The 25,637-nt window shown below is 38.1% G+C and overlaps 1 protein-coding gene across 13 annotated transcripts in view; it reads left to right on the top strand.

The window, feature by feature from the left end:
• GRM7 (glutamate metabotropic receptor 7) overlaps positions 1–25,637 on the top strand; it is an 858,094-nt gene that overhangs the window by 424,756 nt on the left and 407,701 nt on the right. For all 13 annotated transcript variants that reach the window (XR_009565806.1, XR_009565810.2, XR_009565807.2 and 10 more), the window contains 2 exons: positions 3,680–3,821; positions 10,936–11,090. Coding sequence is in view for 6 of the 13 variants with exons in the window: in XM_060307845.1 (XP_060163828.1) it covers positions 3,680–3,821; positions 10,936–11,090 (297 nt within the window). In the remaining 7 variants the exon portion in view is untranslated. The remainder of the gene's footprint in view (positions 1–3,679; positions 3,822–10,935; positions 11,091–25,637) is intronic.

Genomic DNA, 25,637 nt, shown 5'->3' with positions numbered 1-25,637 from the left:
TGTGTATTCTTGGATAGTCATTCAGTACCATCATTATTTATTTTGTTGCTAATATTATTCTAGCTTTGTTCGTTGCGAGCTCTTTTAGGTTGGCTCCTACGTCCTTCTGACATCCCCCCTTCCATTTTTTTTTTCTTTTGTGGACTTCTTGCTTCCTGACATGACAAGTTGATCCAGACTTGTCTTGCATGTGCTTTGCCCCAACTTCAGAATCATCCATTTCTCCAAAGAGACCTGGTTCTTTTTGTTGAAAGATGGTATTTCAAAACCAGTCTGGTCACTAGATGTTGCATTGGAGTGTCACTACTTCTAGACTCTCTCAGTGGATAGTGGTAGGGTACCTATGTATGTATGTATGCTAGCCCACACATGCATGTACGTATGTGTAGGATAACCCACGCACGCAAGCGTCTCACTCTAAGCCGTGAGTTTACGCTATGTCTGACTCCGCCTCACGCCGCTTGTTCCATTCTAGCCACATTCTCTTGTTTGCGTTTAAATTCTTTACCTAACTCTGAGAAACCTGGTTCCCATTACATACAATTTCTTTCTTGTTTTGTTTGACTCCAGTATGGGTAGCAGTTCCAGCATTGCTAACTTGTATCCCTGTGAAAAATTTACAAATGAGAGTACCATTTTATGTGCTGTTCTTCTTGTCTTTATCCTTAGAGTTTCCAGTCATACACTATTTTTAAAAGTTACTTAGGACAGCTCCTTTCCTATTCATCCCCTTCAGTGAAATTCTCTGATACATTTATGATGCAGTTCATTTGTCACAGTCTGCATTCCATTTTAGGATCCCCTAACTTCTTGGTTGATTTTGCATACAGTAGAGTCCAGTTGTTGTGACGTGTTGTTCTTAGGGTTTGGGCAAGTGCCTGGAGTCATGTTTCTACATCACAGTACCATACAGAACGTTTCCACTGCCCCCAAGTGCCCTTGTGCAGTCCCTTTGTAGTCAACCCCTCCTCTCTCTCCTATAACCACTGGCATCCACTGATCTATTTTCCACCCCTATGGTTTTGCTTTTTCCTAGAATGTCATATGAATGAATTATATAATATGTAGTATTTTTGGTTTAACTTTTTCACTTAGCAAAATGCATTTAAGATTCATTCACGTTCTTCCAAGAATCAATAGTTCCCTTTTGTTGCTGAGTAGTATCCTATTGCCTGGGTAGACCACGGTTAGTTTATCCATTCACCTGTTGACACATGTCTTAGTTGTTTCCAGTTTTAGTGTTTATGAATGACGTTTCTATAAACATTTATGAGCACACTTGTGTGAACATAACTTTTCAATTCACTTGGATAAACAGCTGGGATTGGAACTACTGCTTGATATGTTAACTCTATATTTAACATTTTGGAAATGCCAAACTATTTTCCAAACTGGTTGTACCATTGTGCATTTCCACGAGCAATGAATGAGATCCTATTGCTCTGCACCTTCTCTAGTATTTGGTATTGTTAGTATTTTTTAAAAGCTACTTTAATAGGTATTTAGTTTTTATTTATTTATCATTGTGGCTTTTTCTGGTTTTTGGGGGGAGGAGTTGTTTAGCTCTTCTTTCTTTTTTTTTTTTTGGTGGTACGCGGGCCTCTCACTGTTGTGGCCTCTCCCGTTGCGGAGCACAGGCTCCAGACGCGGAGGCTCAGCGGCCATGGCTCACGGGCCCAGCCGCTCCGCGGCATGTGGGATCTTCCCGGACCAGGGCACGAACCCGCGTCCCCTGCATCGGCAGGCGGACTCTCAACTATTGCGCCACCAGGGAAGCCCCTCTCTTATTTCTTAAAGTAGTTTAGGTTGCTGATTTTGGATGTTTCTTCTTTCCGAACATAAGCATTTAATGATATCTATTTCTGTATAAACATCAGTTTAGCTGTAATCTATATATTTTGAGATGTTGCCGTTTCATTTTCATTTAGTTAGAAATACTTTTAAATTTCCCTTGACACCTTCTCTTTGACACGTGGGTAGATGTGTGTTGTTTAATTTCCAAGTTAATTTAGATGTATGTTGTTTAATTTCCAAGTGTTCGGAGATTTTCCTCTTTTCTTTCTGTTATTGATTTTCAGTTTGATTCTGTTATTGTCTGAGAGCATAATGTTCTTTTGAATTTAAGGGTTTTTTTTCTCTTTTATGACCCAGAAGATGGTCTAGCTTAATGAATGTTCCATTTCCCACTTGAAAAGAATGTCTACTCTTCTGTTGTCCTGGGAATCGCTCTGTAAATGTCAGTTAGGTCAAGTTGGTTGATAGTGTCGCTGGACTTCTACACTTTATAGAAGGACCACTGGTGATTTCAAGCACATTGAAGGTTGAGAGCCACTTAGAGAGAGCTGACACTGATTGGGATTAAGATGTAATGGAGGGGGCTTCCCTGGTGGCGCAGTGGTTGAGAGTCCACCTGCCGATGCAGGGGACACGGGTTAGTGCCCCGATCCGGGAAGATCCCACATGCCGTGGAGCGGCTGGGCCCGTGAGCCATGGCCGCTGAGCCTGCGCGTCCGGAGCCTGTGCTCCGCAGCGGGAGAGGCCACAACAGTGAGAGGCCCGCGTGCCACAAAAACTAACCAAACAGACAGCCAAACAAAAAAAGATGTAATGGAGGTTCACTTTTGGATTAGAGTTTATACTTTTCTATGCTTATGGAAGCCTAGTAGCTTCCACCCAGTTGTCGATGCTCTGGGTATAAGCTTGTTAATTATGGGTATCTCCACATTACAAAAAGAACAAGGTTTTCCTCTTGTCTCTGCCCCTAGGTCTTCTGCCCATTGGATGACCTTTGGGGCCTTTCCTACAAATAATCCTCTCTACCTCTTTTGTCTATGCAAGCCTTTCTTAAGTTGTGTTTCATAAAACAAACAAACAAACAAAAACCACTAGATCCAGGAGCTGCTACTAAGCAGGTGTTGAGTAGTGGAGAGGGTATCAGTTGCTTGCTAAACTGCTGCATGTTCCCCTGTCTTGATATTCATAAGCCAGTTAATACCATAATGGTCCTGAGAAGTCTGGAGTAAACACATTTATTTTTCTGTTTAATCCCCTTTTCTATTAACATGAAATGGGCAATGCTAACTACCTTATAAGGATTTTTAAGATCAGATAACATACATAGAACACACATTTGTAGGTTGGGCACATAGTATGTGGTCAATAAAAATTTATTACTCTGACTTATAATAGTTGATCTTGTTCTTGTTGTTTTATTTTTAGATTTACTCCATTGGCTGTGAGCTTGAAAAGTTGGAACGGGTATAAAGGGGAAAAAATTATGAGAATGCAAACACCAGAAAAGCAATAGAAATTGACATGAGTTTTACCTGTTCAAGTACTTTTATATTGTAGTTGACTGTGGTTTTCTTGTAGTGTCTTACATTCATTTTAAAGCCCTCCCATCCAGTTTGTCTACCTAAACCTACCTCTCCAGAATGAGTATCACTGGTACTCCTGTGCATACAAGTGCATTACTAAGAAGATGAGGCTGTGCCTTACCATGGAAGGTGCACCAAGTATGAACTCAGCATAATATCCTCAGCCTTCCTCATTCAGCAAATCACCAAGGACGTGCTATGCACTCAGAATTTGCAAGTTCCTCCTCCCCGTCTACTTTCCCTGGTTTGTTTGGTATCTCTGCGAGAACTTTATTGATACTCTGCTTTCTTTTCTTACACAGGTGGGCTCTGCATTGCCCAGTCCGTGAGAATCCCCCAAGAACGCAAAGACAGGACCATTGACTTCGATAAAATTATCAAACAGCTCCTGGACACACCTAACTCCAGGGCTGTCGTGATTTTTGCCAACGATGAGGATATCAAGTAAGGCTGACTGGTGAAATTCGTTAATATGCATGTTGCAATTTAGGAGACAGAAAGATCAGGATCCTGGCAGACAAAGGGGAAAAGATAGCACAGAATCAAATCGATAATTACATGGTGGCAAAGTCTGTTCGTGCTTTCTACCCCACAGAAGTAATTAGAGCGAACCGTGGAAGCAGCGGCATGTTTCTGTCATATGTTTCCCCCCATTAGCTAAAAAATTGTATTCAATTACTTGTAAAAAGAGAAAACCTCTGGACTTTCTGAAGGTTCTTTTACTAAATAATATATCCACGTGTAACAGACTTTTATCTAGAGTGGTTCTTCTTAATGTAAAACTGCCTTATATTTCTGGCCATATTACTCCTGCTTTGGACTTCATGTGTTCAAAACCAAGCTTGTCATATCTCTACATTCTCCAATCCACTTGTCGTCTTTTTCTTTACCTTGATCCTCCTTGGTGTCAACAATCTGATTGTTAATTTTGACTTTCCTTTTTAGCTCATTCCTTGGCCAAGCCATGGAGGGCTAACCTTTGAAATGTTTCTAGAACACAGATAGGCCCTGTTTCCATTTCTGACCACTGCCACCTCGGTTGGTCCACAATCCTTATCATTTTTAGAACAAACAGTAATTACACCTGATTTAAAATATCAAAAAATGTTTAAAAATCTAGATTAAAAAAAAAAGATGCATTCATCCTGTCCCGTAGCTAACAACTTTTCCTTTCCAGATGCTATAGCTAATAACCAGTGTCTTGTATATTTTTCTAGGGACAGTGTGTATATTTTTACACAAATGGTAGAACACTATTGATCTCCCCCCTGCTCGCCTTCACTCACTCTTTTTTCGTGGAAGTCTCTGGATGTCAGTACCTATAGATCTATTCAGTCTTTTCAATAGCCATGCAGAATTGCATTTTATATATTTCCTGTCATTTATCTAACTGCTCCCTTCCTGATTGACATTTAAGTTTGATTACAGACTTTTGCAATTACAAATTGTGTTGCGATAAACTTTCTCTTCCACAAATCTGTGTGTGCAAATATGAAATGTTAATATACACATACTTTACAATGTGTGATATATAATATTAACATACTGCAAATATATAATAATTACAAGTGTATTACTTTATATATTTGTAAGTATTTAAAACAGAAATTCCTGGAAAATAAGTTTCCAGGACAAAGATGCGTTCCTTCTTAAATGTGAATATTGTTTTCCAAAGAGATGTTGCCAGTTTACACCTCTGCCGATGGGAAAGCTGTGTGGATTTTTTTAATCTTAGTTTGTCTCACAGTTCAAAATAATATGTCGCTTAATTTGAAGGTGAATATATTTTATTAAGAGTAAAGTTGAAGGTTCCAGGCCATTGTTACCCCCACGTGGAGTATTGCACCTCCATCACTGCCAGCCTGCCGGTCCTGTGTGTCCCCGTCCATGTGTATCCTCCATCTGCTTCTGAATCCACCCATCACTTAATTGGAGTCTGTATTCTCCACTAGTTTGTACACAGCATTAAAATGGAGGCGATGCCCCTTTTGACTTCCTTTCATAACCTTAACCCCATCACAGTTTTGAGCTCTGACATGGGTGGCAGGACGAGTAAATGAGAAGAGTATTAAACCTCAAGTCAGGATACCTGAGGATGGATTTTTTTTTTTTTTTGCTACTTAAATGACCACCGTCTCACCTTGGGCAAGCCTCGCCCCACACCCTACTTCCCTAACTCTTTGAGGCCTCAGTCTTCCCGTCAGTAAAATGAAAATCCTTTTGAGCTCTTTCTATGATGATCTGGACTTGTGCTTTTCTACCTTTATTTCATCCATGCTCCCTCGTGCTTTGTGTACTGCAGGCAAGGGGCCATTTGTGTTTCGTCCTCCCTGGGTCTTTGTACATTCTCTTCCAGCTGCCTGGAGTGCTTTGCTTCCCCACTTCATCATTTTAGTGCTGTCGATAGTGTTGCTTTTGAGGGAAGATTTCTCTGAACAATGTAGCTTTGATAAGTTTCTCATAACAACTCAGTTTCATAGTTTATGTCACTGATGTAATTTTACATCCTTTGATCATTTAAATAGTGTCTGTATTCTCCACTAGTCTGTAGCCATCATTAAGACAGAGATGATGCCCCTTTTGAGTCCCTTTCATATCCTTAGCCCTTATCACAGTGTTCAGTACATGGCAGATCCTCAGTGAATGTCATCAAATGAGAATGAATCAAATGCCTAGTCTGTTTAATAATTTAAGTAAAGGCCTCTCTCTCTGAACTTCACGATGGTTTAAAACGTGGTCCTATTTTTGCATGTAGACCCTGCCTTGACTCACTCAGTTCTCCACCTACAATGCATGACTGGTCCTCCAGTGTGTCCTAATCACTCCTCCATCAGGGCTTTGACTCATGGTGTTTCTCCTCTCCCTCGCTACCTGTTGAGATTGTGTCTGTTCTTCGAGGTTTACTTGCAACATGCCCTTCTCCATGAAACTGTTTCTGATCACCCCTTAGACGTATCATTTCTCTCCTTACAAAATGCTGATTCTCTCGCTCTTAGGGCATTTTCTTCAACACTTTGTGATTTAGTTATTTAAGGCACTTTGTTGTTATAATATTACTCTTTCTTTTTTTTTTGCTCCAGATCTTGTCAACTCATACTTTTCTTAATCATCTCATAAATTCTTTTCATGCATATTTTGCACATTCTAAAATACGTAATACATTGATAAGGTGTGGCCCCCTGTTTATATTTATGTACATGGCACATAAAAGATTTATTTACTAATAGCTCTGGTGATTAATTGGTTGTAATATCCTTGACTTGCAGGTAGTGTGAGGTTTTAGTTTGCGATGTAAAAAGGTATGAAATCTGCTCAACAGCTATGCTCATTATTTTCTGCATGGGAGTTTGTGGTTGAACACCATTGTGTAGTGTGACTCATAGAAGTGACAGCAGTAATAGTTTTTGAGCACAGTAATAAAAGTCAAGTGCATATATAAGTTTCTTCCAAAACATGAACTTAAGCCCACTGTTAACCCACAATGTTATGTTATTTCTTTTTTCAGAAGATCTGCACTGTAGATGGGGAATTTTGAGGTTTCTTAGAACATTAATTTCAAATACTTTGTCAGAGAATAGCAGTGAGAAGACCTTAATATCTAGATTTTGAAGCTAAGTGCTTAATCAGTCATGGGTACTGATAATTTGAATGTTAGACAAGAGTGTATTGTTTTCCTGAAACACTTTTTTTTTCTGATTATAAAAGTAATACAGGGCTATTGTAACCCACTGGAAAATAATGGAAACATTTTTGCCGTTGCATTTTAGTTAAAGGAATCCTTACGTTTACTCTGCCCCCTGCTTATCTAGAAGAATTAAAGGTTAGAGAGAATAATCACAAATCAGGATCGCAAGTAATCCCCTATAAAACTTGCTATCCCAACACTCAGAGATAACCACTAATAAAATTCTGGTTTAACATTTGCAATTATTTTATTCTAAATGTAAGTAAGTTTTCCCCAACAGAATCAGGATCGCATAGAATTTGATATTCTACTTTTTGCAGTTCACATCTCATACCATAATATGTTTAAATGGTTCAATCTTATTTCTCTTAATAAATTAACCCACACTTTTATGTAAACATATTAAAGTGAATATTTACTTTTTGTATTTATATCAGTTTTGTCTTTCTTACCTTGTTATAGTTGGCTTCTCCCCATCCTTTTCATGCTCTTCAAACCTCATCAGCACTTTCTCAATGAACTGTTATTAGCAACAAATTGTATATTATCCTTATTTTTCTGTGCTGTCATACAACTCTATACTTTTAAGTACGCATTTATTCATATATGTGGGGCCAGCCTTCATTATGTAAGAACTGAATAATCTTTTTCAGTTTTTTTAATTTGACTTTTTTTTTCTTAACAATACCGTGCAGAAATCAAACTATGTATAATTTTAATTGGTCTCTAATCCATCCTTTGGATGCACTATCATTTCTTTAACCAGTCCCTCATTGCTCTGCATTTAGGTTACCTCCAGTAATGAACATACGATTTTCACAGCATCAGTAATCATATCCTTTGGATAGATTAGTATCAATAGAAATGGTATCTCTATGGATAAAGTATAAACGATTGTGTTTTATTTTTGTGAAAATAATAAAGGCACATAATTTTTTAAAACAACAAAATATGACTAAAACATTTTTGATGCAAAACATTGGTCTCCTGTCCCATCCCACCATACTCTCTGGTTTTGTTCTCCTTGAGCAATTATTATATTTCTTTAAGCGAATTCTACTGCTTTTACCTGCCTAATGTGCTTATACTGCAATTTTGGAACTATTACTTTAAAAGATTATCTATCAATTCCTCTTATGTGAGGTAGAATTTGGCTCATTTACACCTCCTTTATCTTCCCAACAGTGTTCTATCAGAGTTTCATTTAGTAAAACTCAGAGTTGACATTATTATGATTGTATAAATATTATATACTACAGCATCAAGTATTTTTTCTGTGATACGATTTTGGGGGAAAAACTTTTTGTTTTTCCTGGAGTTAATATGACAGTTTTTTTACGTGCATAGTTATCTTTAATATTTTATTATTAATGTCCTAGGCCTATCACTTTTCCCATATGTTCATATATATAAAATAATCTGCGAGTTCCATTACTTTTTCGGACACTTCCCTCCTGAAAGCTCTATCTTTCTGTTTTAAACTAGACTGGTCTCTATTATTTTAAGATTTTCTTTTTCTTTCTCTCTCTCTCTCTTTCATTTTTATTCATCATTTATTTTCTTTTTTTGCTGAAGTGTACCCTCCAATGATTTTCTAGTAAAGGAAAAATTAAAGAAAAACTTTTCTGTGTGTTTCATGCCTCAAAATATTCTCATCCTGCCTCCACACTTAATTACTAGTTGGAAATGTAAGGTGTGGTCTCATATTTATTTTTAAACACATCATACCTGGCACGTAAATGATTTATAGCAAGTATCTATGGTGACTAATGAATTACAAAACTTGAAACTTGCAAGGCATTTGAGATTCTAAGTTTGCATAGGAAAATCTTTAAGATCCCTTGGATTTCTGTCTATCTATCTATCTGTCTTTCCGTCTATCTGTCTCTCTTTCTACCTTTATAGATGCCAGTTCTATTTGTATAGAGATTCTGTGTGTGTTAAATATTAGAATTCTAGATTATGAATGTTTTTTCTCAAAATTTGGAAGGCATTACTTCATCATCTGTCATCCTTTTTTTTTTTTTCCCCCTTCTCTTGAGAGGTTGGTAATATTCTGCTTCTTATTACTCTCCAGAGGTCCCAGTTTTCTCTTGAAAGCTTTATTCTCACTTTTTCCAGAATTCTTAATTCTGTGACATGCTTTATTTCCCCCCATTAAATTGCTGGATGAGTCTCTTTTAATTTGGACATTCATACTTTCAATTCCTTGCAGGTTTTTTTTCATTAAAAAGATATTTAAAACTTTAATTTCTCTTTACATTTGTTCTGGAAATGCTATTAGTTGGATGTAAGTCTTCCTGGGTTTATTCTTTAAGACACTTATCTTTTCTTGTGTATGTTATACCTTTTTGTTGTCGTTTTGCTTTCTGAAAATGTTTCTTCACTTTCTTCTTTATCTCTTCTAACTTAATTTTAGTTTCATATTTTTAATAACTAAGGGTTATTTCTTATTGTTGTTTCTATCTCATTCTTGGTAATAGAGATGATAATTCTCATTTAACTGCACTTGCTTCTTTTTGTTTCTTTTTTGTTTGTTTTTTTGGTATATTTTCTCTGCCTCACTCCACACCAATTTCCTTTCCCTTGTTAATTTATTTGGTTTCTATTTAACCTTGGGAATTTTCCACAATGATGCATCATTTCCGGCAGTTTCCATTGGAGTAAGACACAGAGAGTTCTATGTACATGGGCAGAATTTGTCAACTGACAGGGCTCTGGGTGGACTGGTCAGGCATCCCAGTGGCCATTCCATGAGAGAATAACTCTGTGTCAGTATCTACAATCTTTTTCCTGGGGTGGTTCAGATTTTTCCAGATAAGCTGTTTTCTGCCTGGGAAAACACACCTTTGGTTTCTAGAATTCTGTAAGCCAGGTGAAGATTTCCTAGAGGGTCTTACCATTTCATTTCTTAATGGTAATTTAACTTCTTCCCTCACTCCGACCACCGTCATGTTTAACTCACCACCTCACATCTACCACCTTCTACGTTTGGGTGTTCACAGTATCAGAACCTATTCCTTAGGATTTTATTGGAAAATTACCATTCCATATGCTGCCCAGATGAAAGAGAAGGAGACCTTTGGTTTTTGCAATTTCATATACAGTTTTTCAACCAGTCATATTGTATTGAACCATGTACATCTGTGGTACCTGGTATCTGCAAGTCCTGAGAGGCAAACCAACAACCACTGCTGTTATTACCCACCAAAGTAGTTTCTGTTGCACAAACGTAGTTGCCTCTTATCCATCCCCTGTTCTTCCAAAAATATTATTGTATTAATTTCATGAAGAATGAGTTTCCCTTTTTTTATTTGCCCTTATTGCCCTTGTTATTTGTATACTATTTTCATTTATAAACATGAGCTGTACATGTTTCAAGCTTAATGTGAATTTCTGTTCATTTTTATAAATAATTCAAGATGCTTCATTTAGACTGATACATTGCTTTCCAGAAAAGATACGTACTACCAGCAGCAAATGGGAGTGCTCACGTCTCCAGCCTCATGCCAAAACTCACAACACAGAATAAAACCAAACGAACGTTTTGGCCAAAGTTAAATATTGTGTTCTAATTCACATTTTCTGCCTTTTTAATGTATGTGAATAACCAGCTTACTGGTTATTTATATTACTCCTTTTGTCTTTTGATTTTTAATACTCTGCCTATTTACCTCAAGCTACTTTGATTACTTGTCTTATTGGTTTACAAAAACTCTTTATATATTAAGGATGTAAATCCTTTTTCTTCCTATTGATCACTTACTTTTTGAGAAATATTAACTTGCTTTTCTTCTGCTTGATTCCTAATATGTATGTGTTCAATAGCTGCTCTTTATCATTAAGATATATTTTTAATGTTCCTCTCCACAGGCAGATCCTTGCAGCAGCCAAAAGAGCTGACCAAGTAGGCCATTTCCTTTGGGTGGGATCAGACAGTTGGGGATCCAAAATAAACCCACTGCACCAGCATGAAGATATTGCAGAAGGAGCCATCACCATTCAGCCCAAGCGAGCAACTGTGGAAGGTATGAGTTTTCTCAGTAGCATGATACTATAAGAGAATGGTTGGTGCTGTGTAGGGTGGCTAAACGTGTGTCTCTTTGTGGGTTGGGTTTTTTACATAATTTATGCAGGATAGTTTCAAACTTGCAGCCATGAAATACAAATGAGGCCCTATATCTGGTCTATTCTTTTAGTTGATAGTCTTCTTTTGAAAAGATCATGTTATTTTCATAATAATATCCCAATTAGCATATATCCTTTGTTTTATTGTGCTGCAAGAGCTTTCTGAGAGATCATTACCCTTAATAAGAAGTGAAATAATAACACAATAAAAGTGTATATAAGCGAGCTGCATTTTCTAAGAGTATCTTCCCTTTGTAATTTCTCCATTATTTCCGTAGCAGGATAACTATAGGGATTCTTTTTTTTTTTTTTTTTTTTACATCTTTATTGGAGTATAATTGCTTTACAATGGTATGTTAGTTTTTGCTTTATAACAAAGTGAATCAGTTATACATATACATATGTTCCCATATCTCTTCCCTCTTGCATCTCCCTCGCTCCTACCCTCCCTATCCCACCCCTCCAGGCAGTCACAAAGCACCAAGCTGATCTCCCTGTGCGATGCGGCTACTTCCCACTAGCTATCTACCTTACGTTTGGTAGTGTATATATGTCCATGCCACTCTCTCACTTTGTCACAGCTTACCCTTCCCCCTCCCCATATCCTCAAGTCCATTCTCTAGTAGGTCTGCGTCTTTATTCCTGTCTCACCCCTAGGTTCTTCATGACATTTTTTTTTCTTAAATTCCAGATATATGTGTTAGCATATGGTATTTGTTTTTCTCTTTCTGACTTACTTCACTGTGTGACAGACACCACCTCACTACACTACAAATCCATCCACCTCACTACAAATAACTCAATTTCGTTTCTTTTTATGGCTGAGTAATATTCCATTGTATATATGTGCCACATCTTCTTTATCCATTCAGCCGATGATGGACACTTAGGTTGTTTCCATTTCCGGGCTATTGTAAATAGAGCTGCAATGAACATTTTGGTACATGACTCTTTTTGAATTATGGTTTTCTCAGGATATATGCCCAGTAGTGGGATTGCTGGGTCGTACGGTAGTTCTATTTGTAGTTTTTTAAGGAACCTCCATACTGTTCTCCATAGTGGCTGTACCAATTCACATTCCAACCAGCAGTGCATGAGTGTTCCCTTTTCTCCACACCCTCTCCAGCAACTATAGGGATTCTTTTCCCCCATTACCTCTTGAGGTCTCTTCTGACCCCCAAGATCATACACTGTATGGTCCAGCTCAGGCACCAACATCACCTTGCCTTCCTGGGGCTCTTTTGTTCTTGCTTTCTTTTTCTCTTTCTCTTACCTTCTGAAATTGCTGTCCCTTTTCTTTTCCTTTGCCTTCCTTGCTGCTGCAAAGATTCTTTGAGAGGTAGAAGGAGGAGAGGGCATTTATTGGCATCTTTCTGATCTAACAAAAGTTGCTGATTACAATTTATGTTCTCCTTTAATTTGAATAGTTATTGCTAAAAGAAGACACTGTAAAGAAAAACAACTCCTCCGCTGGTATCCTGCTTTGTCTTCCTTTTCAGATGGGCAAGGTCTCCAAAGATTCCATAAAACAAGCTTTGCACGTTAAAAAGAACCCCATCCTCTCACTCACAAAGAATCAAATATTTGCCTTTCTTTCTATTCTGTCTCTACTCCAATCTAAGTAATTATTCTCCCCAGAATGCTGCATGTTCTCTGTGGGCCTTTTTAAAAAAGCCAGGTTGTGATTCTGTCACTGTTTCCTTTCTATGTTATCTCAGGGAGATAAAGATCCCATGAGTCACCCATGTGTTCATTGAGAGGCTTTGAATTAATTTCATTCCCAAATATATGTCCGGAGAAGATTGCCTATCTTCCTACCCAACCCAGTACATCTGCAGATGAGCTACAAGAATACAAGCTATTTTAACTCTTTCCACTCCTTTTCACTAAAAACTTAACTATCTACTGTGTGCTTTGCTCTGTGCTGAGTTGGAAAAATAAGAAGAGGACAAAAATCCCATCCTCAAAGCATACGGAGCTCAGTAAATGTATCAGAAAATAGTTGATGACTATGTAACATGAGAAACACTGCAGGCACAGTGCGGAATACATGGATAGATGGTGTGGGGTAAGATAAAATGCAAGCTTGTCTAGGGTGGTGATGCTGTGGTTGCGGAAAGATGCCTGAGAGGAGGTAAAACAGGAAGTGATGCACTAAAGCTCATCACATAATGCGAAGAAACTCCTCTACTCCAAACCCAGGAGGTGGGAGCAGAGGAGTGAAGGAGCAAGGCATATTGGGATAACTTTAAATAATTCATTCTGCAGCCCAGTCCTTCATTGTAGCCATCCTTAAATCCTTCCAGTTCTTTTTTTCTTTACATTTTGTTTTTAACATCTTTATTGGAGTATAATTGATTTGCAATGGTGTGTTAGTTTCTGCTTTATAACAAAGTGAATCACCTATACATATACATATATCCCCATATGCCCTCCGTGTTACGTCTCCCTCCCACCCTCCCTATCCCACCCCTCTATGTGGTCACAAAACACCGAGGTGATCTCCCTGTGCGATGCAGCTGCTTCCCACTAGCTATCTGTTTTACATTTGGTAGTGTATATATGTCCATGCCACTCTCTCACTTCGTCCCAGCTTACCCTTCCCCCTCCCTGTGTCCTCAAGTCCGTTCTCTCTGTCTGCATCTTTATTCCTGTCCTGCCCCCATATTCTTCAGAACCTTTTTTTTTTTTTTACATTCCATATATATGTGTTAGCATATGGTATTTCTTTTACTCTTTGTGACTTACTTCACTCTGTATGACAGAGTCCATCCACCTCACTACAAATAACTCAATTTTGTTTCTTTTATGGCTGAGTAATATTCCATTGTATATAAGCGCCACATCTTCTTTATCCATTCATCTGTCGATGGACACTTAGGTTGCTTCCATGTCCTGGCTATTGTAAATAGAGCTGCAATGAACATTGGGGTACATGTCTCTTTTTGAATTATGGTATTCTCAGGGTATACGCCCAGTAGTGGGATTGCTGGGTCGTATGGTAGTTCTATTTTTAGCTTTTTAAGGAACCTCCATACTGTTCTCCATAGTGGCTGTATCAATTTACATTCCCACCAACAGTGCAAGAGGGTTCCCTTTTCTCCACACCCTCTCCAGCATTTATTGTTTGTAGGTTTTTTGATGATGGCCATTCGGACTGGAGTGAGGTGATACCTCAAGGTAGTTTTGATTTGCACTTCTCTAATGATTAGTGATGTTTGTTGGCAATCTGGATATCTCCTTTGGAGAAATGTCTGTTTAGGTCTTCTGCCCATTTTTGGATTGGGTTGTTTGTTTTTATGATATTGAGCTGCACGAGCTGCTTATAAATTTTGGAGATTAATCCTTTGTCAGTTGCTTCATTTGCAAATACTTTCTCCCATACTGAGGGTTCTTTTCATCTTGTTTGTGTTTTCCTCTGCTGTGCAAAAGCTTTTAAGTTACATTAGGTCCCATTTGTTTATTTTGTTTTTATTTCCATTTCTCTAGGAGGTGGGTCAAAAAGGACCTTGCTGTGATTTATTTCATAGACAGTTCTGCCTATGTTTTCCTCTAAGAGTTTTATAGTGTCTGGGCTTATATTTAGGTCTTTAATCCATTTTGAGTTTATTTTTGTGTATAGTGTTAGGGAGTGTTCTAATTTCACTCTTTTAAATGCAACTGTCCAGTTTTCCCAGCACCACACCAAGGCTGTCTTTTCTCCATTGTATATTCTTGCCTCTTTTATCAAAGATAAGGTGATGATATGTGCGTGGGTTTCTCTCTGGGCTTTCTAGGCTGTTCCATTGATCTGTAGTTCTGTTTTTGTCCCAGTACCATACTCTCTTGATTACTGTAGCTTTGTAGTATAGTCTGAAGTCCGGGAGCCTGTTTCCCCCAGCTCCATTTTTCTTTGTCAAGATTGCTTTGACTATTCGGGGTCTTTTGTGTTTCCATATATATATTGTGAATTTTTTTGTTCTAGTTCTGTGAAAAATGCCAGTGGTAGTTTGATAGGGATTGCGTGGAATCTGTAGATTGCTTTGGGTCGTGTAGTCATTTTCACACTGTTGACTCTTCCATTTCGTGAACGTGGTATATCTCTCCATCTGTTTGTATCATCTTTAGTTTCTTTCATCAGTGTCTTGTAGTTTTCTGCATACAGGTCTTTTGTCTATATAGGTAGGTTTATTCTTAGGTATTTTATTCTTTTTGTTTCAATGGTAAATGGAAGTGTTTCCTTAATTTCTGTTTCAGACTTTTCATTATTAGTGTATAGGAATGCAAGAGATTTCTGTGCATTCATTTTGTATCCTGCTACTTTACCAAATTCATTGATTAGATCTAGTAGTTTTCCGGTAGTATCTTTAGGGTTCTCTATGTATAGTATCATGTCATCTGCAAACAGTGACAGCTTTACTTCTTTTCCGATTTGGATTCCTTTTATTTCTCTTTCTTCTCTGATTGCTGTGGCTAAGACTTCCAAGCTATGTTGAATAATAGTGGTGAGAGTGGACAACCTTGTCATGTTCCTGATCTTAGAGGAAATGTTTTCAGTTGTTCACCGTTGAGAATGATGTTGGCTGTGGTTTGTCCTATGTGACCTTTATTATGTTGAGGTAAGTTCCCTCTATGCTTACTTTCTAGAAGGTTTTTATCATAAATGCGTGTTGAATGTTGTCAGAAACTTTCTCTGCATCTATTGAGATGATCATATGGTTTTTCTCCTTCATTTTGTTAATATGGTGTATATCATTGATTGATTTGCGTATATTGAAGTATCCTTGCATTCCTGGGATAAACTCCACTTCATCATGGTGTATGATCCTTTTAATGTGCTACTGGATTCTGTTTGCTAGTATTTTGTTGAGGATTTTTGCATCTATGTTCATCAGTGATATTGCCCTGTAGTTTTCTATTTCTGTGACATCTTTGTCTGGTTTTGGTATCAGGGTGATTGTGGCCTCGTAGAATGAGTTTGGGAGTGTTCTTCCCTCTGCTATATACTGGAAGAGTTTGAGAAGTATAGGTGTTAGCTCTTCCCTAAATGTTTGATAGAATTCACTTGTGAAGCCATCTGGTCCTGGGCTTTTGTTTGTTGGAAGATTTTTAATCACTGTTTTAATTTCAGTGCTTGTGATTGGTCTGTTTATATCTTCTGTTTCTTCCTGGTTCATTTTCGGAAGGTTGTGCTTTTGCAAGAATTTGTCCATGTCTTCCAGGTTGTCCGTTTTATTGGCATATAGTTGCTTGTAGTAATCTCTCATGATCCTTTGTATTTCTGCTGTGTCAGTTGTTACTTCTCCTTTTTCATTTCTAATTCTATTGATTTGAGTCTTTTTCCTTTTTTTCTTTATGAGCCTTGCTAATGCTTTATCAACTTTATCTTCTCCAAGAACCAGCTTTTAGTTTTACTGATCTTTGCTGTTGTTTCCTTCATTTCTTTTTCATTTATTTCTGATCTGATCTTTATGATTTCTTCTGCTAACTTTGCAGTTTTTTGTTCTTCTTTTTCTAATTGCATTAGGTGTAAGGTTAGGTTGTTTATTTGAGATGTTTCTTGTTTCTTGAGGTAGGATTGTATTGATAGAAACTTCCCTCTTAGAACTGCTTTTGCTGCATCCCATAGGTTTTGGGTCATCCTGATTTCATTGTCATTTGTTTCTAGGTATTTTTTTATGTCCTCTTTGATTTCTTCAGTGTTCTCTTGGTTATTTAGTATTGTATTGTTTAGCGTGCATGTGTTTGTATTTTTTGCACATTTTTTCCTGCAATTGATATCTAGTCTCATAGCGTTGTGCGTGGAAAACATACTTGATATGATTTCAATTTTCTTAAATTTACCAAAGCTTGATTTGGTACCCAAGATATGATCTATCCTGCAGAATATTCAATGAGCACTTGAGAAGAAAGCGTATTCTGTTGTTTTTGGATGGAAAGTCCTATAAATATCAATAAAGTCTGTCTTGTTTAATGTGTCATTTAAAACTTGTGTTTCCTCATTTATTTTCATTTGGTTGATCCGTCCATTGGTGAAAATGGGGTGTTATAGTCCCCTACTATGATTGTGTTACTGTCAATTTCCCCTTTTATTTGCCTTATGTATGGAAGTGCTCCTATGTTGGGTGCATAAATATTTACAATTGTATCTTCTTCTTGGATTGATCCCTTGATCATTGTATAGTGTCCTTCTTTGTCTCTTGTAATAGTCTTTATTTTAACGTCTATTTTGTCTGATATGAGAATTGCTACTCCAGCTTTCTTTTGATTTCCATTTGCATGGAATATCTTTTTCCATCCCCTCACCTTCAGTCTGTATGTGTCCTTAGGTCTGAATTGGGTCTCTTGTAGACAGCATATATATGGGTCTTGTTTTTGTATCCATTCAGCCAGTCTGTGTCTTTTGGTTGGAGCATTTAATCCATTTACATTTAAGGTAGTTATCGATAGGTATGTTCCTGTTACCATTTTCTTAATTGTTTGGTTTGTTATTGTAGGTCTTTTCCTTCTCTTGTGTTTCTTGCCTAGAGAAGTTCCGTTAGCATTTGTTGTAGAGCTGGTTTGGTGGTGCTGAATTCTCATAGCTTCTGCTTGTCTGTAAAGGTTATAATTTCTCCATTGAATCTACATGAGATTCTTGCTCAGTAGGGTCATCTTGGTTGTAGGTTTTTCCCTTTCATCACTTTAAATATGTCCTGCCACTGCCTTCTGGCTTGCAGAGTTTCTGCTGAAAGATCAGCTGTTAACCTTATGGGGATTCCTTTGTATGTTATTTGTTGTTTTTCCCTTGCTGCTTTTAATATTTTTTTCTTTGTATTTAGTTTTTTTGTGTGTGTGTGGTACACGGGCCTCTCACTGTTGTGGCCTCTCCCATTGCAGAGCACAGGCTCTGGATGCGCAGGCTCAGCGGCCATGGCTCACGGGCCCAGCCACTCCCCACCATGTGGGATCATCCTGGACCAGGGCATGAACCCGCGTCCCCTGCATCGGCAGGCAGACTCTCAACCACCTCGCCACCAGAGAAGCCCTGTATTTAATTTTTGATAGTTTGACTAGTATGTGTGTTGGCATGTTTCTCCTTGGATTTATCCTGTATGGGACTCTCTGCTCTTCCTGGACTTGATTGAGTATTTCCTTTCCCATATTAGGGAAGTTTTCAACTATAATCTCTTGAAATACTTTCTCAGTCCCTTTTTTTCCTCTTCTTCTTCTCAGACCCCTATAATTCAAATGTTGGTGCGTTTAATGTTGTCCCAGAGGTCTCTGAGACTGTCCTCAATTCTTTTCATTCTTTTCTTTATTCTGCTCTGCTTTAGTTATTTCTACTATGTTATCTTCGAGGTCACTTATCCATTCTTCTGCCTCAGGTATTCTGCTATTGACTCCTTCTAGAGAATGTTTAATTTCATTTATTGTGTTATTCATCATTGTTTGTTTGCTGTTTAGTTCTTCTAGGTCCTTGTTAGACGTTTTTTGTATTTTTGCCATTCTATTTCCAAGATTTTGGATCATCTTTACTATCATTACTCTGAATTCTTTTTCAGGCAGACTGCCTATTTCCTCTTCATTTGTTTGGTCTGGTGGGTTTTTACTTTGCTCCTTCATCTCCTGTGTGTTTTTCTGTCTTCTCATTTTCCTTAACTTACGGTGTTAAGGGGTCTCCGTTTTACAGGCTGCAGGTTCATAGTTCCTGTTGTTTTTGATGTCTGCCAAAAGGTTGGTTCAGTGGGTTGTGTAGGCTTGCTGGTGGAGGGGACTGGTGCCTGTGTTCTGGTGGATGAGGCTGGATCTTGTTTTCTGGTGGGCAGGACCACGTCCATTGGTGTGTTTTGGGGTGTCTGCTACCTTATTATGATTTTAGGCAGCCTCTTTGCAAATGGGTGGGTTTGTGTTCCTGTTTTGAGAGTTGTTTGGCATAGGGTGTCCAGCACTGTAGCTTGCTTGTCGTTGAGTGGAGCTGGGTCTTAGCGTTGAGATAGAGATCTCTGGGAGATCTTTTGCTGTTTGTTATTATGTGGAGCCGGGAGGTCTCTCGTGGACCAATGTCCTGAACTCAGGTCTCCCACCTCAGAGGCACAGGCCTGACACCCCGCCTGAGCACCAGGACCCTTTTAGCCACACGGCCAGGTGCATGCGGAGTTTCTCACCTTTTGGAAAGCCTGAGTCTTCTGACAGCATTCAGTAGGTGTTCTGTAGGAGTTGTTTCACATGTAGATGTATTTCTGATGTATTTGTGGGGAGGAAGGTGATCTCCACGTCTTACTCCTCTGCCATCTTGAAGGTCTCTCTAAATGTTGTTTTTGCAAATGCTCCTGACAGAAGACAGAGATGCAGCCAGAGGTGTTGCGTGTGGTGCCAACTCTCTGGTTCCATGGTTTCCCCCTTCCTGTTCTTTAAAAAGTTTCCCATTCATTGGGAAAACTCTTCCCTCTCCTAGAGTAGTGGTCACTGTGCTATTTGCCTGATTAACTCCCTTCTATTCTTTGGGTCTCTGCTTAGATATTAATTTTCCTTGGAAGCCATCTGCAACCATTGCACCCCATCCACGTCTGGTTAGGGGCTCCTTCTGTTGCTTCTGTTGCACCCTACATACTCCATACCATTATGACATCTCTTTACTTGTCTCTATGTGGAAACCTATCCATTATGCGTCATCGTACCACCAGCACCTTGAACTTGGCCTGGATATGGCAGGTGATCAAACATGTTTTTAAGTAGTTGGATGCCTAGATGGATGGAGGAATTACAGGAAACATAAAGATACGGCAAAAAATATGGATGATAAGTGGACCAGAGTTGGATCATGAAGGGTCTTAGAAACTACACTTAGAAATTTGTATTTCAGGCAGCATCTGAGTATGAAAATGGGATGTGATAAGAGGGATTTAGAAAGCTCACTCAGATGACTCTGTGGAGGGGTGAAGTGTAAGATCTGGGTGGGTGTCAAAGCAAAGCAACAGATTACAGGGTCTCTTCTGAGGTCCTCTCTTCCTAAGCAGTAGGTACATCATAGGCATGTTAGTAACTCCATGGTTTCTTCCTCCAGCTTCAAGATATTTTAGGAAATTACTAAGTACTTCAAAAATTTTATAAATTCTTGAAACAAAATACTTCTTCATGTATATATAGGGATACACAAAGTTATTAAATTAGACACAAAACAGCATCCTGAATCTGCCAAGAAAAAAAGTGGTCTCAAAACTGAGATGGAGGAGAAATGGTATTAGCAATGAAAGTACTATTGAAATGTGACAGAACAGCAACTCTTCATGCCAAGCTCTCCATTCCTCCCCAGAGAGAACATGAGGCTTTTCACGTGACTGTTTAGAAATGGCGTGGCTTCTATCTAGCCATATTGTCTTCTGCATTGATAAAAAGAGCAGCCAAGGTTAGTTCACTGATGTTTAGGATGAGACCACAGCATTGTGGCTGTGCGTTTATAGTGCCACACTCCTAAGGAAGTGAAAAAGGAAATGCATTCCATCGCACCAAGTTTTCTGAACAAAGCTATGAAATATCTCAAATGAAACTACAGAATGTATTCTGTATGAGCAATTAAGTTTTCCTCTCCTGTGTTTTTTTCCTTTTCTTTTCCTTTTTGGTGGTTGTTCCATACTGGATGCTACTGGGGTGGACATCATCCAAATAGTCATAATACTGCTACATCCCTCTGTCTTTGCCTGGGTTGTGCAATGCTGTACCTTGTAATGTAAATAAGAAAAACCCAATCAATAATCAACATGTCTTTTTGCCTTTCGATCGTATTTTGAACACATTTGGCAAACACATACATTTTTGGCTTCTCTTCTGTGTATCTGCATGAACAATTAACGACAAATTGCCTTAGGCCAAAGGGCTAGCAAGTGCATTGCCCCTGTGAAAGTCATGTTCATCTTCTTTTAGCTTCTATCTGTATTTATTTTCCATTTGTAGAAAACAAGTCCTCAGTGTTTGCTAGCCCAGGGGGTCATTTTCCCCCACTTTCAATTAGATGATGATAGGAACCGTGCCCGGGAAAGGTCACCCCTGGCCCTGTTGTCTGCCCAGCATTCACGGGAGATCTCAGAGTGTTTCCAGACTTGGCAGCACTTCTCCAGCTCCTGAGCCAAAACTCTTCTATCATTTTTAGTTCTTCTGTATTGTCTGATGAGTCAAGGGACCCCTGGCATTTCCCTCTCTTCTGTTGCCCCATTAACAGGGATTCCCCAGTCATTGTCTCCAGCCCTGAACAAGTCCTCAAAACAAAATGCCCAAATCGCCTCCCACTCTTTGCCCTCCAAAATGCTCTACTTCTCTGAGGGTAGGCTGTCCTGGGCATCCTCTACTTATAGCCAGCAAGGATCATGGGCCAGGTTCTTTTCATCTCTGACATAATCATTAACATTAGGGAGCGAGCATAATGAAGGGTGGATTTTCAAAGCCGACTCCAATGGTTCTGACTATTGGTGATGATTTTCAAATGGGTGTATAGCACAGCTTGGTTCCTGAATTAAATCTGTGATTCGTGTAAGAAAAGACAAAAAGCGCTCTGGACCTGGCATGAAAAAATTGGTTATTTCATGCATTTTCTAACTCAAGATAGAAATAGTTTCTTTATTTTTTTTCTTAAAACCAGAGATCAAAGCTTTGAAGAACTGAACTAAAATGTTTTTGGCTCCAATTTAGATATACCCTACTTTAGTCTTCCTTGATTACCTGGGATGTTCCACACACCTCACAAAGTTTTGTTAGGGGAATGAGAGAAAATGCCAAGAAATGAAATATTGCCTTAAACCACAATATTATTTCTAAGCAATGCTATAATTAATAAAAGACCTATAACCTCCTCAGAAAGCAGAAAGTACAGCAGAGGCTGCCTCTATTTGTGTTAAACATTTCATTGGGAACTTCCTTTCCAAACTGTACTGCTTGTTTCTTTCATAGATGGTATACTTGATGTTGTATCTAAAAGGTGTCACCATACCCAAGGTCATCTAGATTTTCTCTTACGTTATCTTCTAGGAGTTTTATAGTTTTGTGTTTTAGATTTAGTTTTAGGATCCATTTTCAGTTGATTTTTGTGTAGCGTGTAAGGTGTGAGTCTAAACTAAATTTTTCTCATGTGGATGTCTAGTTGTTAAAGCACCATTTGTTGAGGAGACTGTCTTTGCTCCATTGTATTGCCTTTGCTCTTTTGTCAAAGATCAGCTGACTATATTTATGGGGGCCTATTTCTGGATGCTCTCTTCTGTTCCATTGACCTATTTGTCTATTATTTCTCAGATCCCACATTGTCTTGATTACTATCACTTTATAGTAAGTCTTGAAGTTGGTAGCATCAGTCCTCCACCTTCATTCTTCTCCTTCCATATTGTGTTAGCTATTGTGAGTCTTTTGCTTCTTCATGTAAACTTTAGAATCAGTTTGTTGGTATCCATAAAATAATTTCCTGAGATTTTTATTGGGATTGCATTGAATCTATAGATCAGTTTGGGTAGAACTGACATCTTGACAATATTAAGTTTACCTCTCCATGAACATGGAGTATTTCTACATTTATTTAGTTCTTCTTTGATTTCATTCATCAGTGTTTCGTAGTTTTTCTCATATAGATCTTGTACATATTTTATTAGATTTATACCTAAGGATATAATAAGGATAGTTTTATGTCTTCTTCCCAATCTATATAACTTATATTTCCTTTTTCTTGCCTTAGTGCATTAGCAAAGACTTCCTTTATGAAAGTGAAAAGGTATAGTGGGAGGGGACATCCTTGCTTTGTAGTTTATCTTAGTAAGGGAAAGCTTTGAGTTTCTCACCATTAAGTATGATGTTAGCTGTAGATTTTTTTGTAGATATATAATTTTTTTAACAAACTTAGACTATAAGGTAAAATAAAATAAAAATTCAGATAGTTTCAAGAACGATTGTTGCCTTCACTATACATGCCTACAGTTAGAACCAGGTAATAACATACGTAATGTTATTTTGTTAAATTTTATCATGAAATGAAGCCATTTTATATACATAGGAATTCTATGTAGGAATAGGAATTAGGAATTCTATGAAAATATTTATGCAAGGATTGTCTTTGAAGAAAAATGTAAGCTAGGGAATGCTTTTATAATTGTGAAATCAGCACAGCTATGGTTCATTGATTGGCAAAAACGTTATTTTAAAAAAGAGAGGAGAGAGATGTAATATTTCAAACAGATACCCTACTGTGTTGAAATTAGAAATGTATAAATATTGATAACCTAATTTTAATTTTGATTTGAAAAGCAGAATGTGAAAATGTCTTAATAAAACATTTTTTAGGCCGAGGAATATGACACTGATAATATTATTTTGGGATTCCATTCACTTAGCACATTCCACACTGCATTGATTCCTTGCTTAAAATAAATCATGACTTTTATGTGCTCTTTGCCCAGCTGAGAACTGATTGTGTGTGTAATGTGTGCTCAAGGTTACATACTGTTCCTCTAACTATAGCTCCAGCAACTTTCCTCCCTGAGTCATCACATTCTGGAATTTTTGCTTTATAAATATACCTCCCCCTTTCTTTTACCCACTCCAAAATTCTATTCACTGTCATCACATCATCATTAATGTTTATTTTATTTTATTTTATTTTTTTTTTTTTGCGGTACACGGGCCTCTCACTGTTGTGGCCTCTCCTGTTGCGGAGCACAGGCTCCGGACGCGCAGGCTCAGTGGCCATGGCCCACAGGCCTAGCCGCTCAACGGCATGTGGGATCTTCCCAGACCGGGGCATGAACCCATGTCCCCTGCGTCGGCAGGCGGACTCTCAACCACTGCGCCACCAGGAAAGCCCTAATGTTTCTTTATATCACAGAATTATAGGTAATGAGCTGTTAGATGTGGAAGAGATCATTTATTGTCAATCAGTTAACAAATGTTGGCTGTCTACTGTCTGGCACTGACCAGGTACTGGTAACCAGAAAACAAAAATTCTTTCCCTCGTGGAGATTAAAGTATAGCAGAGGGAGAGAGATAATTATTAATAGGCTTAATAAGTAAGTAAATAATAGACAGTGTTAGCTGTTGGTAAATTGTATAAATTTTATCTCTTTATGGATACTCTCATTTTGTTTATTCATCATTTCCTAGTTTTCTTTCTTTATTCATGATTTCCTTTAAATATTTGAGCATATTTAAGACAATTGACTCAAAATCTTTTTGTAGTAAGTCCAATGTCTGGGCATACTAATGGATGGTTTATGTCATTTTCCCCCTTTGAATGTACTATACCTACCTATTTCTTTGTATGCTTTGTGATTCTTTTGTTGAAAACTGGGCATTTGAATATTATAATGTGGTACCTCTGAAACTCATATTCTCCATCTCTCCCAGGGTTTGATGTTCTTGCTTGTCAAAGGCAGAAGTTGTTGGTTTGTTTAGTGACTTCTCCAAACTTAAAGACAGTATTCCTTATCATGTGTGGTCACTGAACTGCCTGCTCTGTTAGCTTGTATTCAGCTAGTATTTTGACAGAGATTTCCTTGAATGCCAGGAGCTAAAACAAAAAGAATACTTTTCACAGCTGATTAATTTATTAGGTCTGCCATGACAAAGTCCTATAGACTGGGTGGCTTAAAAAACAGAAATTTATTGTTTCACAGTTTTGAAGACTAGAAGTCCAAGTTCAAGGTGTTGGCAGGGTTATTCCTTGTTAGGGTTATGAAAGAAAATCTGTTCCATGCCTCTTGCCTACCTTCTGATGATTTGCTGGCAATCTTGGTATTTCTTGGGTCCCTTTCATCTTCACATGATGATCTCCCTATGTGTGTATGTCTCTCTGTTCTGATTTTCCCTTTTATGAGGATGCCTTTCATATTGGAAACGGTCCACGCTAAAGACTTCATCTTAAGTTTACTAATTACATTTGTAATGACCTATTTCGAATAAGGTCACATTTGAGATGCTGGGGTTTTGGGTTTCAACATGTGAATTTTGAGGGAGACTTAATTTAACATGTAGCACTCAGTCTTTGTGGATTGGCTCTGTTCTGGGGCCTTCCTTCCACACATAACCAGGCTGTTTGTAATTCTGCCTTAGCCTTTACTTCCTGCTTGTGCTGAACCTAGAGATTAGTCAAAGATGAAAGTTTAAGGTCAGGTCTTCTCATGATTTTTCTGAGCATCCATCCTGCCCTGGATATATGTGTGACTTTCTAAATTCCCCAGTATACACAGGCATTTCTGAATGTCCTAATTTCCCAAAGAAACTCTTTTCAGATTTTCCTCCAAGGCTTTCTGCTGTCTTTTGTTTGTTTCCACCATAATATTTTGTTCTAGATGGCAATTGGTTTTCCATTCACCTTATAATGTTTATGAACAATGCCTATGTTCTTCCCTCCCTCAATGAGTCCCACGTTAGGTAAAACAGAGATAAGTATGTTGTGTCAATCCTTCAGGTAGTCCCCATAAAGGTTGGAATAGAGAAACACAGTACTTTGCTAATAA

The sequence above is a fragment of the Globicephala melas genome, chromosome 11, assembly GCF_963455315.2.
Source record: "Globicephala melas chromosome 11, mGloMel1.2, whole genome shotgun sequence".
NCBI lineage: Eukaryota > Metazoa > Chordata > Mammalia > Artiodactyla > Delphinidae > Globicephala > Globicephala melas.
This window is presented reverse-complemented; position numbering and strand designations above follow the sequence as displayed.